At 40.1% G+C, this 22,212-nt stretch overlaps 1 protein-coding gene and 1 pseudogene across 1 annotated transcript in view; both read right to left on the bottom strand.

Annotated features, from left to right (window-relative positions):
- Window positions 1-22,212, bottom strand: part of MYPN (myopalladin) — a 103,341-nt gene that overhangs the window by 39,864 nt on the left and 41,265 nt on the right. Inside the window, exons 5-10 of the mRNA XM_059170113.1 lie at window positions 19,554-19,668; window positions 18,382-18,453; window positions 10,318-10,459; window positions 7,945-7,968; window positions 5,131-5,247; window positions 4,386-4,758 (exon numbers count right to left, since the gene is read on the bottom strand). Coding sequence (XP_059026096.1) covers window positions 4,386-4,758; window positions 5,131-5,247; window positions 7,945-7,968; window positions 10,318-10,459; window positions 18,382-18,453; window positions 19,554-19,668 — 843 coding nt within the window. The remainder of the gene's footprint in view (window positions 1-4,385; window positions 4,759-5,130; window positions 5,248-7,944; window positions 7,969-10,317; window positions 10,460-18,381; window positions 18,454-19,553; window positions 19,669-22,212) is intronic.
- Window positions 11,720-11,790, bottom strand: LOC131830962 (U6 spliceosomal RNA; annotated as a pseudogene).

Raw genomic sequence — 22,212 nt, forward strand, 5'->3', positions numbered from 1 at the left:
TTGTAAGAATGAAAATTGAGAGTTTCAGAATAATAAAGATGCTTCTTTTTGTTTCTGGGGAACAAAGGAATCTCTTAGGGATTTTAGATGAAAAAGCTTAGTGACAAAAACAACAAAACAAACTTGAGATAGTGTATCAAGTCCTTTTGAAAGCTGTTTTGGCCACACAAATTTTGGGCAGTGTGTGCTGGAGCCAGTTCTCGATTGCTCTGGAGAGCAGATTGTGCACATCTCATTCCAATTCCCAGTTCAATGACCTTTCTTTAGTAGCTTGAAATAGAACATGGTGGGAGAAAATTGGCAAATGCTACAAATCAGGGCTTCCCTGTCTTTATCCGTTTTTAAAACATCTGCTAGCACATCACTAATTAGAATAACAAATTCTGAGTAAATATGTCTCTGCAATTGGCTTCTAGCCGTGGTTTTAGCAGAGGCTACCATGCTGGCTACACATTAGAATCACTCACAGAGCATAAAAGACAAGACAAAGACAAACCTCAGTGATTTAGGCACCATTGCCCAGAAAGTCCAGCAGCCCGGGAAAAGATCCAGTCCTAGTTATTATTCTTTTTAGAAGTAGGTCAGTGGTTCTTAAACTTTAGTGAGCCTCAGAAGCCTCTGGAGGGCTTATTGAAACCCAGATTTTGCCCTCCCCGCCCCCTACCCCCAGCTTCTGATTCAAGTCTGGAGTGGAGCCTGAGAATCTGCATTTTCTATCAAGCTCCCAGGGGATGCCAGCACCATGAATAACAAGGCTCAAGGTGGCTTTTGCATGCACCTGGGACTGAGAACCACTGCTCTAAAGAAACACTCGTCCCCAAAACCTAGGCTTTCCCAGTACATGCTGATTTTTGTCTGACATTTTCCCCACTTTAAATGTTAAATATTGTGTTCCCCTGGGTGTGGAGGGGTGTGTGTAGGGGGTGGGGCAGAATGATAAATTGTGGTAACCCAGACTTTCCAACTTTAGACCAGTAGTTTCCAAACTGGATGAATATTAAAATCTCTGTGGAGGGATTCTGATTCAGTTGGGATAGAAGACATAAATATTTTTTAAAGGCTCTACCTTTCATTAGAGAGTGTAGCCCGATGAAGAATCACTGTTCTAGACAGCTTGAATTCAAATTGAAAATCTCAAAGTCTGAATTATCCAGGCTTTGATGATACAATGTTTAAAAATGACAGTTTTTGTTTCTGTTGCAGTTTTAAGATCTATAAGAATTATGTCTATTTTTCATGTGAGTGGCAAGTTGAGAGAATAAGCAGAAAATTGTGCCCTCAAGAAGATTATTCAGAGAGTCAATATATTGTAATGCAAAACCTAGAAGATTAAAAACAATGAGGTCAAAACCAGTAAGAAAAGGCTGTTAGAGGGGCGCCTGGATGGCTCAGTGGGTTAAAGCCTCTGCCTTCGGCTCAGGTCATGATCCCAGGGTCCTGGAATTGAGCACCGCATTGAGCTCTCTGCTCGGCAGGGAGCCTGCTTCCCTTCCTCTCTCTCTGCCTGCCTCTCTGCCTACTTGTGATCTCTGTCAAATACATAAATAAAATCTTAAAAAAAAAAAAGAAAAGGCTGTTAGACATATGGGTTCACAAAGGACTGCTGTGTGTGTTGTGTGTATGCATGTGCACATGTACATATATGTTCATCCCTCTACTAATACAACCTATAGACACAATTAAGAGAAAACTTAAGGAAGGCAAAAGAGATTAAAGAATTATATAGCACTGAGGGCTGGATTTGTACAGCGTGTCACTGCATAGTTTAATAACAAAATATTATATTCATTGAAAGTCTGATGTGGTGGATGCTGCTGGCTGACTGCTTAATTCTTCCCTTTGTGAAAGAACTTGATTTTATTCATGGAGGCAACATCTACAGCCAAAGACTACACTTCCTAGTCTCCTTTACACCTATTATATACCGTGTGACTAAGTTCTGGATGATGAGATACAAACACAAGATTTTTGGGTAAGACCCAAGAAGGCTCCTTAAAATGAGTCAGACATCAGGCCTTCCACCCATTTGCCTGTCCAGCAGCTTGAAATCAGACATGATGACTAGACCACCATCAGCCATCCCTGACCAAGAGGAGACCTGGAGAGGAAGCCAGTGCTCAAAGGCATAGTGGAAAGACAAGAGACTGGGTTGTCTCTTGTCAACTGACTGTGGAGCCACTCTAATGGCCTCAGACTGCCCATCTAATTCCTTTATTTAAGAGGAAAAACCCTCATATGTTTAACCCACTGTTTGGGTTTTCTGCAACACAAAGCTAAACTGAATCCTAACTGATATACCTAATCATCCCTGAACAGTCCTTGGGTAAGAGGAGGCTCTATAAAGGAGGCAGTTCCCAAGGAAATTGTTTTGGATTACCTGTTCCCAAAACTCCCTTTTCTGTGAAATCCCCCACCTCACCGTCCTTCATAGTTCTGATTTGATCCATTTGACTCTTCTTTCCTCCAAACATAAATCCTCTGCATCTGACCAGCTGGTATTTGGAATTGAGCTGCTATGAATGACTTAATTAGCAGTGGAACTTGACACAAAGTGTAGAATGGGTCATGCTATGATGGGCCAGGTGTGAGGTGATGAGTCTTCAAAGAGGGAAGAGTGGAGAGGATATGCAAAGAAGAAACAAGGCGGTGCTCCAGACAGAGAGTGAGTGGGGGACAGAGGCTTGGGGTATCTTTCTCCAGGCAGGACCTGGCTGCCTTCACGTTCCCATTCCTGTGTATTTCCCTACAGTAACCACTTTTTTACTTCAGTGGATTCCTATTTTTTGTGACCAGAAGAACTTTCAGGGGACAGAGACATTTTTGGATGTGGTTTTCCAAGAGGCATGCCTCATAATATTTAATTTTATGCTCAGGATTTTGCCTGATGTGATAGTGAGACAAACATAAAACTAAATGACCTGAGGATCGCTGGGGGGTGGAGGAGTGGGGATAGGGTGGTTGGGTTATAGATATTGGGGAGGGTATGTGCTATGGTAAGTGCTGTGAAATGTGTAAGACTGATGATTCACAGACCTGTACCCCTGGGGCAAATAATACATTATGTTAATAAAAATAACTAAAAAAAAAAAAAAAACTAAATGGCATCCCCTGCTTCCATTGAACACTTGTGTTCTGCCCTGAGAAACGCATGATGGGATCACTGTTACTATAGATTTTAATTTTGACCTTTAAAGGTTTATGTAATTATAAATATAATTTTTATAACTTTGATCCAACAGAACATAGTAGTAGTAATTTCATGTTCTGTGTTTGCTTTATTATGGATGAACTTTAAACATTGCAATATGGCTCCAATGGAGGCTCCCTAAGAGGTTAGGGTGACATCACATCAGGCCCCAAGGTGAGTCTGAAAATTATGGCTCCTCATTCTTTCATCCCTATTATATTATACGAAACCTACTGTGTTATTATAGCATATCTAGTCACAACAAAGAAAGGTCAAAAAAGTGCTAGATATCTTTTCCATAATGACTACAAGAGCTTTAGCTGAAACAGAAATGGGAAACATAAGGAAGAAATTATAGATTATGAGGATTATTAGATTCGAGAAAGGGCTCTATAAGAAGAGTACAGAAGGGCTTCATTTGGAGGCTCTAATGTTAGACAAACATCTTTATCCGCTAGTTTAGGGGTAACATCAAGAATAACATTTTTCAGAGGTAGAATATTTAACAGTAAGGATAGTAGTGAGAGTACACTAATGTTGTTGTAAGGATTTATGGTTTGCAAAGGATTTAAATTGTTTCTTCTCTTTCTGTTTTTAGACCCCCACCCCTTTTTTTAAAGTAGGCTCCACACCCAGCATGGAGCTCATTGCAGGACTTGAACTCACAACTCTGAGATCAAGACCTGGACTCTTAACCAACTGAGCCACTCAGGTATCCCATTCAGCCCCATTCGTTTTGTTTTATAATTCTTTTATTTTTTTTATAAACATAAAATGTATTATTAGCCCCAGGGTTACAGGTCTGTGAATCGCCGGTTTACACACTTCACAGCACTCACCATAGCACATACCTTCCCCAATGTCCGTAACCCAACCACCTTCTCCCTAACCACCCCCCCCCACAACCCTCAGTTTGTATTGCGAGATTAAGAGTCTCTTATGGTTTGTCTCCCTCCTGATCCCATCTTGTTTCATTTATTCTTTTCCTACTCCCCAAACCTTCCATATTGCCTCTCAACTTCCTCATATCAGGGAGATCATATGATAGTTGTCTTTCTCCGATTGACTTATTTCGCTAAGCATAATACCCTCTAGTTCCATCCACATCATCGCAAATCAGCCCCATTATTCTTAAGAATAATGGGCAGATTCAGAGAGGCTCAGAGGCACCCTTGTTCCTGTTTTAATTTTTACTTACAGTTTGGGTTTGGCCAGAACTGGAGGGGGTTCTTTGATGGGTGAAGAAGGCTCAGGGATTTTTGCTGCCTGTCCATTGAATCTTTCCGGGAAAGAATCCGGCCTGGTCTGCTTGGTGGTCACCACACCCTCCTCAGAAGATGCTTCACTTCCTTTGTCATCTTCAGGCAGGTTGAAGTGCACACGGAGCCCAATCCTGGAGCTGGACCGGGGCTCATTGTGGTTCACCAGAACTCCTTCAAGTTTGGGTTTAGGGGCTTGTTCCACAGAAGGGGGCTCTGGGTTGGGTGGGGATGGCTGTTGCTCAGTAACAGCCAGGTTGGTGGTGGAATTGGCCGAGTGAAGAGACCCATTATTTCTGAGGTCTTCGTTTCCTGAAAGGACAATAACAGGACCTGAGCTGTTAGCCTCACCCAGTAAGACTGAGACAGGATTATAACTGAGAGCTGGGCCATGGAGCCAACCAGATGAGTATGTAATGGGAGAATGCTTGTCAGAAACAGTGACCATAATCTGGGGCATTAAAGAATGGTGAGGATACAGGGGGGAAAAAAAAATCTAAACTAAAAACCCAAGTACTGGTTTGGAAAGAATATTAGAAGTGTATAAAACACCAAGGGGATGTTTTCTTAAGGACTACAAGAGATAGCAGCAGGGTCATGGGTGGTGGTCATAAATGCAACAAGAAAATGAAAATTGGATATTGTTCCATAGTCTAGACTGTTCTGGCCTTCCAGGACCCTTACCTCTTACATCGAGCTGTGCAATGCTTGACACCGTGCCGTATTTGTTGCTTGCTGTACATGTGAAGCACCCAGAGTCTTCTGCAAACACCTCAGCAATGACCAAAGTACAAATCTCCTCTAAATGGCAGTAAAACAGAACAGTTACTGACTTCATTGTGGAAATGGAATTATAAAGTTTACTGATATCAGATAAGGATTCTATAAAGGTCAATATAAGAAGTTGATTCTATGAGTTGTTTGAAAGTAATCAGTCTAAACAATTATCTGATAGGACTGGCTGATGATCAGGCTCAATGAATCAAAGATGTACAACAGAAAACTCCACATTGACTATTGGCAAGAGGATCTTACAATAACAAAATATCTTAATAAATTGTGAATTCCCGGAACATCTTCTGTTTTTATGTCATCAGTCCAGATGATAAAAATAGAACTGAGAAACAGTAAACTTAAAAAAATCACAAAAACAAATTAGGAGTTAAAGCAAAAGGAGATTTGTGTGACATAAAAGGATTAATAAAACATTTTTAAATCTAGGGATTTCACTATGTCTGTGGGGAACTTTTCCACTGAGGTCATTTAAAATGAAGGCCACAATTTAAAACTGGGCAAGAAATATTTTGCTGTGCTAATAGTAATTAGCTGATAGAGTAATTTGAAATTTCAGGTGAAAAAAGAGTGAAAAACATCTTCTCTTTTGCAATACTATGCTAATTCTTACGGATTATTTCAATAGACAGCATGAAACCCCTTTGAATAATGACAAGGGTTATTTGCCATTATTCAAATAATGATTCCATCATCATGGAATTGATTGCCAGATTAAACCATGTGATTATAGCCTAAAATTATTATAGTTAGATATTCCTTGACATGAAGAGAGGTATAGGACAGTAGCATTATCACTCAGTGGACCTGACATGAAAAACAAAATTAACAAAAGCATTGTTGTATTAGGAGGGACTCACTGTTTCACGATAACTGAAATGAATTAGCTGGCCACCTTCTAGGCAACCTGGACCAGAGGCCACAGCAGACAGTGCTAAGTACCTGCTCCAGAGCTCTTCACCCTCCTTCCTCCTTCCTAATAGAATTCTGGCTTGGTCCACCCTCCTTGGAGAGGTCACATGCTTCAAGGCAACTTGGCCTCTCCCTCTCCCGGTCTCAGGTGGCAAACCCTGACTGGACACGCTAAGTTCTGTTCTTTCTAATTCATGGCATGCACCATACAACTCCAGTCAATGAAATAGGAGGGAACGCCTTTTCTCCTTTTTTGGAAGGAAGGAAGGAAAGTCTTTTGGGGAGTCCATGAGAAAGATTTCTTTGCTCTTAGAAGAGAACAAAAGAGTTTTGTTCCTGAATTTTGCCTCTGCAGTGTTGTCTGCGTACAACACTCAGAGCTGTGGCAGCTGTCGTAGGTAGATGAATAAAACAAGACTAAGCCTGAAGACAGTGGAATGGGAAATGGGGAAAAAGCTTGGCCCCCAATGATCTTGGAGATGTAAAATCACGCCATCTTAAGACATTTCTCAGGACATCTTGCTACGTGAGAAAATACATTTTTCTTAAGACTTAAGCCACTTTTAGTGAGGTCTTCTTCATTGCTGCCAAGAACCCTAAATGATAGAGAGGCAAAGTTTGGTCTGGTGCTTCTCTGTACTTTTTCTGAGCCCTTGGACTGTGCTTCCTTCTCTCTGTTCCCCTTCCCAAACATTTCTACTCTCAGCCTTCAACAACCACTTTCAGAAGATGATCCGATTAATTGATTCACATGACACCGTACCTGTCTGATGAAATAAAGTATTCTGTCTCCAAAGGGTATTTGCATATACAAGATGGAGGAAGACCTCTCTGGCTATGAAATTTTAGATCACGGAGCTGGGAAAGGCAGTACTTGTTTTGGGAAGGGACCCCTTTTGAGTGCCTCTGAAATGATTCTGTATATGAAATTGCCTAGTGGAAGAGCCTTCTCTGGACAAAAGTGTCAAAACCTGAAATATTTTCAAGGAGAAAAATACCACTCCATTAGCAATGCAAGAATAAGGCTGCTCTGTTCTTTACTTATGTATCCCCAAGGCCCTACGGTAGGGCTGTGCTGTATGGATGGTCCGTGTCTACTTCTGGAATGCCATTCCATTCAGTTTTCAGAAGAGAGAATTATAATAATGAAATCCTAAATAATCATTCTTACCAGGGGCACGAATACAATCTAATTTTCCAGGGTGCTCACAAGGAAGTCTTTTCAGATGTTTACACCGTGGTTTGTGAGTAATTTGCATTTTCTAGAGGTTAGAGCTTCACCTACCATCACTCCCATGTCACCTTGGTATCTTCCCAACCAAATCTAATAACACCATGGAGGTTTTATTGATTCTGCAAATTTCAAAATTTGATGGATAAGTTTTAAGACACATAAACTGTGGAATTGGAACTGATCTAGCATCATGTATATTGCTCTGCTCAGTTTTGGGAGGTCACGTGTTGGGGAAAAAAAAAAGGGAGGGAGAATATTCCTAAGAAACATCCCTTAAAAACCAGGAACTAACTGCATTCATGTTCAGTATTGGATATAAATTCCAAATTTGCATGTGCTCCCCTCTTTTCCTTTTCCTACAGTAATAGCTAGAGTGGGTTGGAATCCTGCTTCTAAAACCTAATTTTTCATTTTTTCCTTGACACCAGTGTAACATCAATATGTTTTACTATTTATGTAAGATATTTAAAATCACTGACTTATGTATATATGTTTTTAATATATGTGTAATCACTGGTGCTAACATGTTACCATGCTAACAAAGTTAAAATGATCCTTACCTGGTTCTGCCATGGATCGAGGTTCTAAAAGAAAAAAAAAATTAAAAGATTCTAAGCATTTCTTTTACCGAGAGGCCATATTTTCATCAGAAGCTTCCTACGGAATTTCAGTCTCTTTTATACTCGTGAGTGATTTGATAAGGTTAATCTGTAAGTGTGGAGGTAAAGCACCAATGACCTTGATGGGGACAGGACAGTTGTCACAGAAGGGCAGCAAGAGAGCTGCTAACCAGATGTTGCCATATCTCGGGATACACCTGGATTCCACTTGGACACACAAAGCCTTAGGTGAGGAAAAGTGACTGAGTTAGGGATTCAGGAACAGCTTGCTTTTACTGGTACCCTTTCAGCTGTACCTGAAACAAAGTTTGTACAGACTGAGACTCATTCTTGGCAAGGGTTCTCACATCCTAATAAAACGTAGACTCTACCTCCTGCTCTAAAGTTTCTAGATCTGAGTAATTGATTCACACTACACTGTACCTGCCTGATAAAGTATTCTGTCTCCAAAGGGTATTTGCATATACAAGATGGAGGAAGACCTCTCTGGCTATGAAGTGTTTTCATAGAGAGCCTCAGGGTAGATAACAAAGGAGCAGATTTTTTTTTTTTAAGATTTTATTTATTTGTTTGACAGACAGAGATCACAAGTAGGCAGAGAGGTAGGCACAGAGAGAGAGGGAAGCAGGCTCCCTGTCGAGAAGAGATCCCAATGCCGGGCTCGATCCCAGGACCCCGGGACCATGACCTGAGCCAAAGGCAAAGGCTTCAACCCACTGAGCCACCCAGGTTCCCAGGATCAGATTCTTTATCTTAAAATTCTCTGACATTCCTGGAAGTGCCTTCATGGTACTGATTACAGAATACAGGTGTTCAATGGCAGGCATTCAGTAAGAGTTGTGGAACTTAGGGGTGCGTGGGTGGCTCAGTTGGTTAAGCCGCTGCCTTCGGCTCAGGTCATGATCTCAGGGTCCTGGGATCGAGTCTTGCATCGGGTTCTCTGCTCAGCAGGGAGCCTGCTTCCCCCCCCCCCCTCTCTCTGCCTGCCTCTCTGCCTCCTTGTGATCTCTGCCTGTCAAATAAATAAATAAATAAAATCTTAAAAAAAAAAAAGAGAGTTGTGGAACTTAGAACCTTCCACACTGCTAGAACTGCCCAAGTTTTTTTCTTCTCAAGTTTAAATGGTATTCAGATTATGTTATTGTTGCTGCTACTGTTAAAACCTGATAGCAGTTTGACTCATATATCAGTGATAAGCAGAGACAAATTAACAACAACAACAAAAAAATTACAATGTATTTTATGACCGAAATGGGTCAAGGTGAAAGCAGTACATGATAAGAAAAAGAAGAACTGACCACTTGAATATATAAATAATTCTTACAGTAAAAAAGAAAAAATCTTCAGTATGAAAATGAGCAAAGGATGTGAACAGGTAATTTAGAAATAAGAAATACAAAGACCCAATAAACATGAAAAAAATTCCATCCCTCCCATTTGCTTAGTGAAGTACAGATTAAAACAAGCGTTCCAATTTTGGACCTATAAAATTAGTGAAAATTTTAAAAATCTTTCATATCCTTTATTAGTGAAGGTATGAGTAAAGGGCATTCCCATGCATTGGTGATTGTAATAAAATATAATTAGAACAACATGTATCCCCCCCCTCATTTGGGATAGTCCTGTTTTATTCCTGGGATCTCTGTGTAATTATTAATGGCAATCTCTTTCACTCCCAAAGTCCCAAAAGGTCCCAAATTAGATGATCAATTATGTGATTATCCTCAATTTAGTTCAAACTTTTGGGCTGGCATTTTGGCAATATATATTGAAAGCCTAAAAATTTTTAAGTAATCCCTACACTCAATGTGGGGCTCCAATCCACAACCTTGAGATCCAGAGTCATATACTCTACTGACTGAGCCACCCAGGCACCTCTGGTACTCTTTATTCTGTAGATATTCACAAATTACTTTTCTTTTACATGCATTGAAGCAATTTACAGAAGTAAGAATCTGTGAACAATTGAAATATTCAATAATAGGAGATTAAATAAACATAAAGTTGATTGTATTGATTTGTTTTTAAAGTATATTTATTAACACGAAAAGATGTTCATGACCTGCTGCGTAAAAAAACCAATTTACAAAAAAGTGTTAGATTTATTTTTATATTTGAAAAACATGCATGGAGAAATTTTTGGAGACTAGACAACACAGTATTATTAGGCTTTAGTTTGGAGCATTAGGAATACAAGTAATTTTGAAATTCTTTTAATTATATTTTTACTTGGTTGTTAAAAGTTATAGAAATAAATGAATACAATATATTTATAAAAATGATCAGAAAAATAACTTTAAAGCATCAACTTACTTTTCTGTAAAATTCTGAAATCTGGAGAATCTTCTATCAAGGTCCCTTCTCTGTACCACTCAACTTTAGGAGATGGAGCTCCTTTTACTCTGCATTCAAAGACCACCAGCTGACCTTCAGAGGCTGATAAATTCTGTAACATCTGTAATGAGAAGAATATTGTTAGAACCTAGAAGTATACATTTTTGGAATTTAGTTCCAGTGCCAAATTTTAGAAAAAGATAGTATCGTCTTCATATTTGGATTCTCTCCAAATCTTCTACATCTCCAGCAGTTTCGATTCTGTGGATTATTTTTGAAGATAGAATCATCTGAGCCTATATGAAGCTTTTCCCTCATGATCGTCTTCTTTTTCTTCTCTGTTGCAGTGCCAGACAACTATATTAAATACTAGGTGACACATTGGAAGTTTTGGAAAAATGCTGGCTTTTGGTAAAGTACTTCTGTTCTTAAATGCCCAAGTAGAGTTTAGTTTCCAGAAACAATAACAATTTAAGAAATCTGTGAAAGGATCTATGAGGCATCGTCAACAGAGTAATGTATTTCTCCACACAAGACCGTCACTGTTCGTGAGGTGGAATATCCCTGTGTCTCAAGTAACTGACTCCATTTTCCTGGCTTTGTCTTAATATTGTCTTAATATTGGAATATTGGAATATTTCCAATATTCCTGGAAATTGACTTTTGTTTTGTTTTCTTGTTTTCTTTATGTGTTTTTTAAAGTATAGCTTCAATGATCTCTTGAGGGATATAAAGAATGACAATCTCTATAAAATCATAGTCACAAATAGAGTCTGATGTCATGGTACAGTATGTTGTAATTTTGTTAAAGTATCATTAAATGTTTTTGCGCACATTCATGAAAAAAGTTTACAAAACCACTTCACTTTTGTTTGTTTGTTTCTTGAAAGTGCAGAGCCCAACGTGGGGCTTGAACTCTCGATCCTGAGATCAAGATCTGTGATGAGATCAAGAGTCGGACCCTCAACTCACTGAGCGACCCAGATGCCCCTACAAAACCACTTTGAACTGTATCATATCAATATATTCTATAATAGAATCTACCAGAGAATGGCACTCACAGTTTCCATTCACAACCAGTCTTTCACTCATGATTTGTGAGCTTAAAGGCACACATTCTGGGGCACCTGGGTGGCTCAGTCGGTTAAGTGTCTGCCTTAGGCTCAGTTCATGATCCCAGCAGGGAGCCTGCTTCCTCCCCACTGCTTGTGCCCTCCACCTCTCTCTCTTTCTCTCTAATAAATAAAAATCTTTTTAAAAAGTCACACATTCTTTTGTGTAGTTAGTACTTTATTTGACTTGAGAAAGAGAGAGAGACAGAGGGAAATAAAGATAAAGGGTAGGGGAGGGGGGAGAGGGGGAATAGAGGGAGAGAGAATTTCTTGCGCAGGGGCCATGCTAATCTTCTCTGTATCGTTCCAATTTTAGTATATGTGCTGCCGAAGCGAGCACAGGAGAGAGAGAATTTCTCAAGCTGACTCCAAGCTAAGCATGGAGCCTGAGGCTGGGTTTGAACCCAGGACCGTGAGATCACGACCTGAGCCTAAGCCAAGAGTCCAATGCTTAACCTGCTGAGCAGCCCAGGTGCCTCTTGTACTTCATTTGATTATGAAATTCTTCTTTGGCATGTGTGTGGGCATATTACTGTTTTCTTCATATTATTGTTTTTAATGTTTGAGCAAACATTATAAACATGGAAAGATTATGATTAAATTCCTCTACAAGCTCTATTAGTAACAAATGCTGCAAGGCTTTCTATTATTACTATTTGGAGATCTGCATTAAGGAAATATTGGCTTCTGCATCAGAGAAAGGGAAAGCTGTATTTAGCTACTTTTTTGCTTTTGTCATTCACTTTTTATAAATATTCTGTGATTATTTATAGATATATAAATGATAGTATGATAGTATGTTCATGGCATGGCCCCATCATATTTATGACATTTGTCTAAGGGTGGGAATAACCACACAGCCTTAGTTAGCTATGTATAGTAGATGACTTTTACCTCAGAGGTATGTAAGTTGATATTGGGAAAGCCAGGGGGCACTGTAGTTCAACATTAGTGTTGAGTTCTTTTGCACTCTCCAATTTGTTTGCTGAAGTAATTCAAGATGAGATTTGTACCGAGGGGTCTCTGAATTAATAAGGAACTATTTGATAAACAAAAACAAAAACAACCCCCTCCCCCAAAATACCTTCTTATTCTTTATCTACCCCAAAGAACAACTTCTAGTGACAAGAAAGGAATGTTCTTAGTAAGCAGGGAACATCAAGGAGTCTTGGGTACTCCTGGCAAGCTGGTGGATATGCCCTCCACCTTGACATCTGATCAGATTCTGTGTAACATGGCAGCTTTGAGGCTGAGTGAAAATTTTAACGGCAGTCAGACATCTCCCTGGGATTCATATGAGATAGAGTTTCATTCCTTGAGGCAAACAAATTAGAAAAACAGACCAAGGGGGGAAAAGTGGTGGTGGTGGAAGAAGGGATTGAATAAATTAAATATGGCATCCTTTTTAAGTGGGTGTAAGAAGAATGAGGTCTCTCTATATGTTCTGACATGGCTTGCAGTTCAGATACATCAGCCAATTCTCAATCTGCAGAGGTTACACCAAAAGAATATACTTGAGAATATGTTGCTCACAGTTGAGGCCAACATTAATTGGTTGTAATTGCTCACTTGACATTGAAGGTCAAGACCTGTATTCTATTTGAGAGTCCAGCAAAGATACCTCAGATACTACATTAATATGCCTGCTAAGTGTCTGTGATATGAGATGCAAACTCATTCTATTTGATACATCATCAATACTCAGTAGGAGAGGTGCCAAGGGTCATCTTACAAGCCACGCAAAAAAAGTTTTTGAAAGTCACAGTTTGAAGGACGATGATAGTTGTTATTGCTGAAGACCGCTTTTCTACAAAAGTCTCATGAGAAGGAACCAACTCACACCAGGGTCCAAACCAATCACACCATTTGAACATAGTGCAGATGGTGCGATATTCAACAGGCGAGTAGGTCTTAGGGTGTTACTAATGGCGCAATGTCACCAGACCTGATCAGAATCATTTTGACTCCACTGAAAATGAATAAGATAAATGAAATGTTCCCCAACAAACAAAGATTTAATTAGTGTAAACTAGGAATTATAGGAATTATGGATTTGGACTAAAGTTCTTAAACTGAGGGTTTACAACCTCCTGAGGTAAACAGTATCCAAAAATATAATATAGGGATAACCTTGAGAAAGGACATCTCCCTTATTGGTTAAAAGATAACAGCTATAAGGTTCATACTGTTATTCTATTCTTTTTTTTTTAAAGGTTTTATTTATTATTTGACAGAGAAAGGCAATAAGAGAGGGAACACAGGCAGGGGGAGTGGGAGAGGGAGAAGCAGGCTTCTTGTCGAACAGGGAGCCCAATGCAGAACTTGATCCTAGGACTCTGGGATCATGACCTGAGCCAAAGGCAGATGCTTAACTGACTGAGCTACCCAGATGCTACCCCCACTTTTTTTTTTAAAGAGTTGGTGTGGGGATACAGGTGGGAGGGAGAGGGAATCTAAAGCAGGCGCTACAGCCAGTGCGAGCCCCACACAGGGTCCAATCTCACAACCCTGAGATCATGACCTGAGCCAAAATCAAGAGTTGGCTGCCTAGCTGACTGAGCCACCCAGGTACCCCAGTTTATTCCTTTTTTAATCCAGTTGATATTTGTGTACCTTGGGAGAGAGAGGCTGCAAGTGAATGTGTATAGTGCTTTAGGCTGGAGTTGGTTCAAAGGAGTTTGGATAAAGAAGTGTTTGATGGAAGACCTTTTTATCCCCTTGGTGGGTGCAGACGCCCAGAGCAACAGTTGTGCCAGAAAGTTTCTGGCATTGTTGGGTTGGGGAGGCCTGGAGGGGAGGCATGTAATCTTTAGAAATCTGGATCCGGCCACTGGCCCAGTTATTTCAGGGTTTTCCTGCTTCTGCTATTATATAATGAGGTGCTCTTCAAATTTTCACTTCCCCTGCCCCCTTGCACTCTTCAAATTACTGCTGAAGCAGCTGGAGCCAGGGCGGCTGGAGCCTTGAAAGCTGGCCAGGGCAGCTGCTGCCGGACTGGGAGCCACGGGAGCAGTTAGATTCTAATCTAATTTGATCATCTACCTCCCTTTGCACTCAAGAAGTGTGAGCTCTGTTTTCTCCCCCATAAATAGAGGTGAGAGTGCTTTTGATACTGTATAGAAGATGGAAGATAGTCTATTTCCATAAAATATTTTTTAAAAATATAGGCATCACCTAGAAGTAGAGCAGTGAACCAGATATGGTAGTCTCTCAAGCTACCACTGTTTTGCTGGGCAGCCCTCCTTTTCATTTCAACCTTCTTTAAAAAGAAGACAATGCTAGTACTTCCCTATCACCAAAGGAGGCACAAGGAATTAAATAAAACTCCGCTTTCTAATTTTTGCTTTAGAAAAATAGCTTCTTGCCATTACTGGCAAAGAAATGCTTTGTTGGGCAGTATAGAAAATCAATCACAGGCATTGGAATGCCAGAAGTCCCTAAAGAAGTAAATACAGCAGGAATAACTCAAACAAACGTATGATCAGCTCTCATGGCCCATGCCATGTGATTACCATCATCAGTGGCCCTGACTCAGAAATTTCCTGACACTGGCAGTGACTATGACCTCAATTCTGCCCTCACTGGTGGAAACAAACGCAAGCACACCGTTGCTGATAAGTCTGCCTGGAATCTGAGCCACAGCCTATCCTATCCCTGTGCCCTACCTCTGAGCAATCCTGAGCCCATTTATGGAGGCAAAAGCACATCTCCTGAGGGCTGAGAAAGCCTATTCAGAGTTTGGGTCTTTGTATCAAGGACTGTTTTCCTAATGTTTTTGGAGATTTATCTAACAAACGCCATACACGGATGGTCCCCGACTTTATATGGTTCAACTTACAATTTTTTCAAATTTACGATGATGCCCAAGGGATACACGTTCAGCAGAAACTGCGAAAGATTTTGAATTTTTTATCTTTTCCTGGGCTAGCGATATGCCGTGTGCTCCTCTCTTGTGATGACAGATAGGAAGGCTGAGTGGCAGCCTTCTGTCAGCCGTGCCGTCACGAAGGCAAACAGCCAATACCCTGACAACCATTCTGTAAGCATCCAACCTTTCTGTTTTTCACTTTCAGTACAGTAGTCAACAAATTCTACAAGATATTCAACATTTTACGATAGAATAGGCTTTCTATTAGATGGTTTTGCCCAGTTGCAGGCTGGTGTAAGTGTTCCGAGCATGTTTAAAGTGGGCTAGGCAAAGCTAGGTGTACTCCATGCATTTGGACCTATGATATTCTCAAGTTTTACCAGGTTTACTGGGATGTAACTAATGACTAATTTATTTTCCCATTTTTATTTGTCAAAGCAAATATGAATCTGCCCATGAGAGTATCTAATTGCAAGGAGGTATCAGAGTCACCACACAAAAGCCACTACGCCTGTTCATTTAACCAGCCCATGAAAATTAAATGTAAAGAAGTGCTAAAGTCCTATTGGATTTATTGGAATAATATGGCTTTGGACCCATTTTTCCTTCATGGACTTCCATCTAGATATTGGAGATAGCCTTCAAGGTGCTTGTGTGTGTGCAAACAGCTTCATTAGTGTGCTAATTGTCGTTCCAAAGGTATGTACCCGGTGATTCAGATGCAGGGAAGACAGAACACCTGGGAAGATTTGAAAGTGAGCAGGAGACAAGGACGCCTGTCTGGTGTCTGGCTGGGCAGGTGGTGGTGAGGAAGAGGAGAGAGGACTCTTTAGCTAGTACTGGGTATAAATTATTTATTCTGTGGTTTAGTTGCTTTTGAAGAGTTAGCACTATCTCTAGGGTGTGACAAAAGGGCATGAAAAATTAAAATGTCCCAATTTGGGGTGCCTGGATGGCTCGGTCAGTTAACTGTCTGCCTTTGGCTCAGATCTTGATCTCAGGGCCTGTGTTGGGCTCCCTGCTCAGTGGAGAGTCTGCATCTCCCTCTTCTCCTGCCCCTCTCCCCTCTTCGTGTTCTCTTGCTCTCTCTCAAATAAATAAATAAAATCTTTTTTAAAAGTCCAGATTCTGTGGCACATAAGCTCTGTTTTAAGGCTAGGTGACTTAGTATTGAAATAAGAGATGATTAGAGGTAGCTCTGTTGGCTGTATTACACACATGTGCATGCCCATATGTTTGCATGTGTGCATGCGCGCGTGCACACACACACACACACACACATCTATACAAAGGTCTACTTATAACTCTTCTTCAAAATCTTGTATTCTCTAAGTCATAGATATGTTGCTTTCCTACCTCAAATCTTTGAAAATAGTAAGGCTATTACAAGAAATGAACCTGATACATGGAGAGGCATCTTGCTTCACATAAGAATGTCTGCCCAACTGATATGAATATGGATAAACGTCACTCTAGACTCTGCTTGACTTTGGAAAACCATCTGAGACGAGGTGATACAATAGAACTTTCCTAAAACTGGTGTTTCCGTGGAAGTTGTGCATTTAGCTCTTTCTTTGGGGTTCATACTCTTTGGACAATATGCCATTTTTGCCATTTTGCTCTAAACCATGATTTCTCAGCCTCAGGACAATTGATAATTTGGACTGGATGATTCTTTATTGTGGGAGGTGTAGAAGCTGCTTTTAGGCCACAGGCTTGAGCAATGGTTGAAGGGCCTACCTAGCTGAATGCAAAGAGGCTCATTAAACCATAGTTCCTAACCGACCAATGGGCTCCTTACTACCTGGCATACTTCCTAAGATTACCAAAAAGGGAAAATTCCATATATCTCCATACCCTCACTCCACCCTATAACTATAGCTCCTGACCACTGTCTCGTAGACAGTCTCTTCTTTGCTGTCCTGCCCGCAGCTCCCTTGCAGGTTAGTCAACTTCCATCCATGGTTAACTTCCATCTCCTTTGTTCAGCCTTGGCTGAATTTTTTTTTTTACCACACACAGCCACTGGCCCCCACCCAATCAGGACACCCCCAAAGAGGCTGTCACTGTGTACATCACAGGATGGTTAGCAGCATCTCTGGATGCCTACAGCATGATCTCCTGGTGCTGACCACCAACAATATCTACAAACATTGCAAACGTCTCCTGTGGGGCAAAGTTAACTCTGATTGAGAACCGCTGCTCTAAACTAAAGCATACTTCTGACAGGACAAAATCTCTTTGGGCCTCCCTTTGGCATTCATAAACACAATAAGCTGTAAATCCAGGTATGGATTTCATCCATGTGGGCTTCATAACACCAAAAAAAAAAAAAAAACCCGTGGCTCAATTTTCACCTTTAAATTTATTGTCTCGGGCAACACATAAACAAAGCATGTTATATAAAGGTAGGAATAATAGACTGGGAATTGGGAGAACTTGTTTCTAATCCCCATTCTGCCACTAACTCGCTTTCTGACCTTGGGTAAACTGCCTCAAGTCCCTGGCCCTCCCTTGTGTTTTCATTTGTAAATGAAGTGCTTGAGTAAATTTTCCAGTTCTGAATACAAAGATTGTGAGACTCAGAATTTGATGCCACCACAATAGTTGATACGTGGACTAGAAGAAGAAAGTTCTTTGTCCTAGAGTGTTCCTTTTTGTTAAGCCTCCTAAGATCATTTAACTCCAGTGCCTTAAACACTAGAGACATGTGCCTGCAACTGGATTCTTCTGAAAGTTCAGAGAAACCTTTGGAGTAGGGAGTGGCTAGAAACTTATCACCTGACCCTTAGGTGTGGCTACTTCATTTAGCAGCAATTAGTCGGCCATATAGAGATCAATGTGGTGAGTGGTGGAAGACATTCCTCTCATTATGCAAACCAGTATTAAAAATCTGGGACTTGAAATGACCTGGTAACAACTACCAAAACTCCCCAAACCCTATATAGTAATTATTAAAGACCAAAATCCTGAGCTAAGTCAGTAAATCTTGGATCCTACAATTTTGTGGGGGTACTGTGCTTTGTTTAAAGCCATGACAGAAAGAAGGAATATTTTGATTACCTTTGTAAACACAGGAGCTGCAATGATAGGTTTTCCATCCAATCCTTGCAGATAGTTGGTAGGGCTCTGACACTATTAGAAGGGAACCAACAATAGATTCATTGTCACCATGATTACTACCTAGATGATAGATAAAACAAGTCTATAGCATTTTGTATATGCAATTATTCTAAAACCAAAAGACTGACCTTTCTAAGTCCATGAACCACAGACTTCAAATTTGATACTGAATTGATTGTATTTCTTTCTAGGTCATGGTGGTTATGAATAAGTGCTGTCTATCCCCACAGCCTCAACATACAGAGAGAGCTCTACTGGTTATAATAAACCCTAAACCCCTGAGGAAGTTCCATAAAACCTGAGTCTCTACATACCACAGCTTGAAAACTACTGGGTTAGAACTAAAATGTGACCTCTCTACATTATTAAATGGATTAAATAAGAAACTCTGTTTGAACTTTTTTTTAAGTTGCAGATTAATATGTTTACTCATACAAAAATAAATATATCAATAACATATTACAAATACACTTAGATTAGTATGACTTCATATTTTAAAAATATTATATATATTCATATACATGCACAGAAAATGCCTAGAACTATCTGCTAGCAACTATTAACAAAAGGTACCTCTGAGGAGTTGGAGCATGGGAGTCATATCTTGACTAAGGTTTTTACTGAATATACTTCTATATCTTTTGAATGTTTTTACAATATGCATGCATTATAATCACCATCATTATCATAATCATCATTAACTTGAAGGATGAGAGCATTAAATGCTTTCTAAAAAAATCATTTCCTGGTTGTTTTATCTTAGAAAGTAGAATTATTTGCAGCTCCATGAAACTGAGTTTCATGATATAGTGTCCTGCTTGGGCCAGTGTGAGAGCTGACAGCTCTTTGTATACCTAACTAATGTCCTTCATTAAACTGGAATATCAAGACTACTTAGTAAAGAGTTTCTTTTCCCGTGAAATCTGCCTATGAAGCTAGAGAATATGTTCCCACAACAATAAGAAACACCATTATTATGATGGTGGAAGTGTGTTGCCCAAAGTCATGAGGTTGCCACAGAAGAGAATACAATCATGCCATACAGGATGGCCATGGTCACAGTGCCTGCTCATCACAGTCCATGGCACCTGTGTTTCACTTAGACTCTATACCTGCTGGACGGCTGACACCCTGGGCTGGGCCACCACATGCTGGGCTTGGGGTGCTGCTGAAGGAATGGCTGTAGAAGTAGTGGAAGTAGATGATACCTCTTTTGGCTTCTGGATTCTGAGAAATGATTAAAATATAGATTTTAAAACAGACCTGTCATTGTTTTTGAAAATTCTTTCAGAAAAGCTAGTAATGTCATCACTTGTTACAAGTTAGATGTACTGAACTTTTTTGTCCAACAATATTCCACAAATGCTTACACTTCTTTAATATACACTTTTAAAAAATATTTTTATTTATTTATCTGAGAAAGAAGGAGAGAAAGTGCACAGGGAGGGTAAGAGAGAGAGTGAAAGGGAGAGGGAGAAGCAGACTTCTGCTGAGCAGAGAGCTGGATGCAAGACTCCATCCTAGGAGCCCAAGATCACGACCTGAGCCAAAGGCAGAAGCTTAACCAACTGAGCCACCCAGGTGCCCCTTTTTACTATACATGTTGAGAGGTAATGTCAACAGGAAGATGGTAAGATGCCACTACTGTCCTTGAGTTAGTTGCCCTCAGCTGGGGACTTAAGAATATTCATAACTAACGGAGATTCAAGCAAGACAATTACAGAAGATAATTACTTGAGATTTTTGTTGTCGTTGTATTTTCCTTCCCCCTTTCATTCCAAGTAAAAGTCCAGGCTTCATAAACATTTGCTTCTGGCATGTTGGCGTGGCATAAAGCAGAAATAGCCTGAGTCAACAAGCTCAAGTTTACGTGAATTAAATTAAATTAAATTAAAAAGATTATTTGAAGGGCAAGAGAGCCAGGAAGTAGTCACAAGAAGACTGTGGAGGGGAGATTATTTTAGTTTTGCTGTGAAGAAGAGAGAGGTCTGAGGATCTTGTCAGAGAGTCTGACAAGAGGGAGAACCAGAGTTCAGAGGGGATGGCAACCCCTCTAATTAAAAGACTCCCAGTCTTACTTAAGATATCAGTCCCCCAGCATGTCAGGAGGCAACAAAGCGCTGGACGTGAAGGGTCCTTGAGGTCTGGGAGATAAGACTCCCTCCCATATCCCATAGGGATTGATGACTGATGACAGGATGGGCTTCCCTTTTGTCCAGTTGTTACCTCCCTCTTCCTCAGCTCCTTTATCTCTAAAATGTGGAAATAATTCTTACTTCAAAGGTTTTTTGTGAGGGTTAAAAAAGGTAATTCATGTAAGATGATTAGAGCAGTGTTTAATATCAAACACAATGTCCATGTCTATATATATATATATATATATATATATATATATATATATATATATCATCTTTGTACAGCTGTGGAGGAGGAAAGGGATGGCCAATAATGAGTGATCGAATTTTTTTCCCAGCCCAGAAGGGTGGGGTCTCAGAAACAGAATTATGTAGTGACGCAGAGGCTATCTGTGTCCCCAAAGCATCCATCTTCTTCTTCTACATAATAGAATTCCTGATTTCTTTATATGGCTATTCTAAATAAAGACTGCATTTCTTGACCTTCATTAATCTAGGAATGGCCACATGACTACTCTCTAGTCATGGGATGTGAAGGATAGTGATGTATGTTGATCTAAGGGAAATGACCTTAAGAAGGGGGTGGGGAATGCCCTTCATTATTTGTAATCTGAGACTAAGATGAAGCTATCCCTTAGAATGAAATGAAGCTGGAAGCCACTGGAACCCAGTGAAATGTAGAGCCATTCTACCAGCCAAATCCATATGTTTATGTGAGTGAGAAATAAATATCTCTCTTATTTACATTACTGTCATTTAGGGTGTGTATTACACAGAACTGAAGCTAAATCCTAACTACCAAAAGTAGATTTAAAGAAAATAATCAACCGAGATATTTCTTACTTATTCAAGTTTGTATATTAAAATTCCTACCCATGAGGCTTATAAACCATGTTATGAGAGACTTGAGGAAGAAGTTAGGAATGTGCGGTGGAGGAAGAGTTTATTAGAGAACTTGACTGTCTTAAAGGATACATAGTTTTCCAGGCAGAGTGAACTACTTGAACAAAGGGATGAACATAAACTATACATTGTTTGAATGAGACAGGAGCCATGTAGGGAACATGAGGTCGCAGAAAGGAGGAGGAGGAAGCAGGAAAGCCTGGTTGATATTCTACTCAATCAGGTTTTGTATGTCATGTTAATTTTTTTAAATGTTGTTCATGTTGTGTTTGTTTGTTTGAGATTTTATTTACTTATTTGACACAAAGAGAGTGAATACAAGCAGGGGGAGCAGCAGGCAAAGGGAGAAGGAGAAGCAGGCTTCCTGCTTAGCAAGGAGCCCAGTGCAATATGGGTTCATCCGAGGACCCTGGGACCATGATCTGAGCTGAAGCCAGACATTTAACTGACTGAGCCATCCAGGCGCCCCTTGTGCGTGGTTTTTATTTTCCCATTGATAATATATATATTTTTTTAAGTTAGGGAAATGAGAGGGTCAGAATTATCATTTAGAAAATGTCTGGTTGTAGTTTGGAGGCCATGAGAGGGAGAAAAGAGCTGGAGCAACCATAAGAAGGTGGCTGGCATAAAGAGGCAGGAAGGAAGTAGGAATTGACCAAAAGCCACGAGAACAATAAGAAAGAGTTAAAAGAGAGAAGCCATTTACTCTGGTTATGAACTTTCATATCTGTGA

The sequence above is a fragment of the Mustela lutreola genome, chromosome 4, assembly GCF_030435805.1.
Source record: "Mustela lutreola isolate mMusLut2 chromosome 4, mMusLut2.pri, whole genome shotgun sequence".
NCBI classification, from domain to species: Eukaryota; Metazoa; Chordata; class Mammalia; order Carnivora; family Mustelidae; genus Mustela; species Mustela lutreola.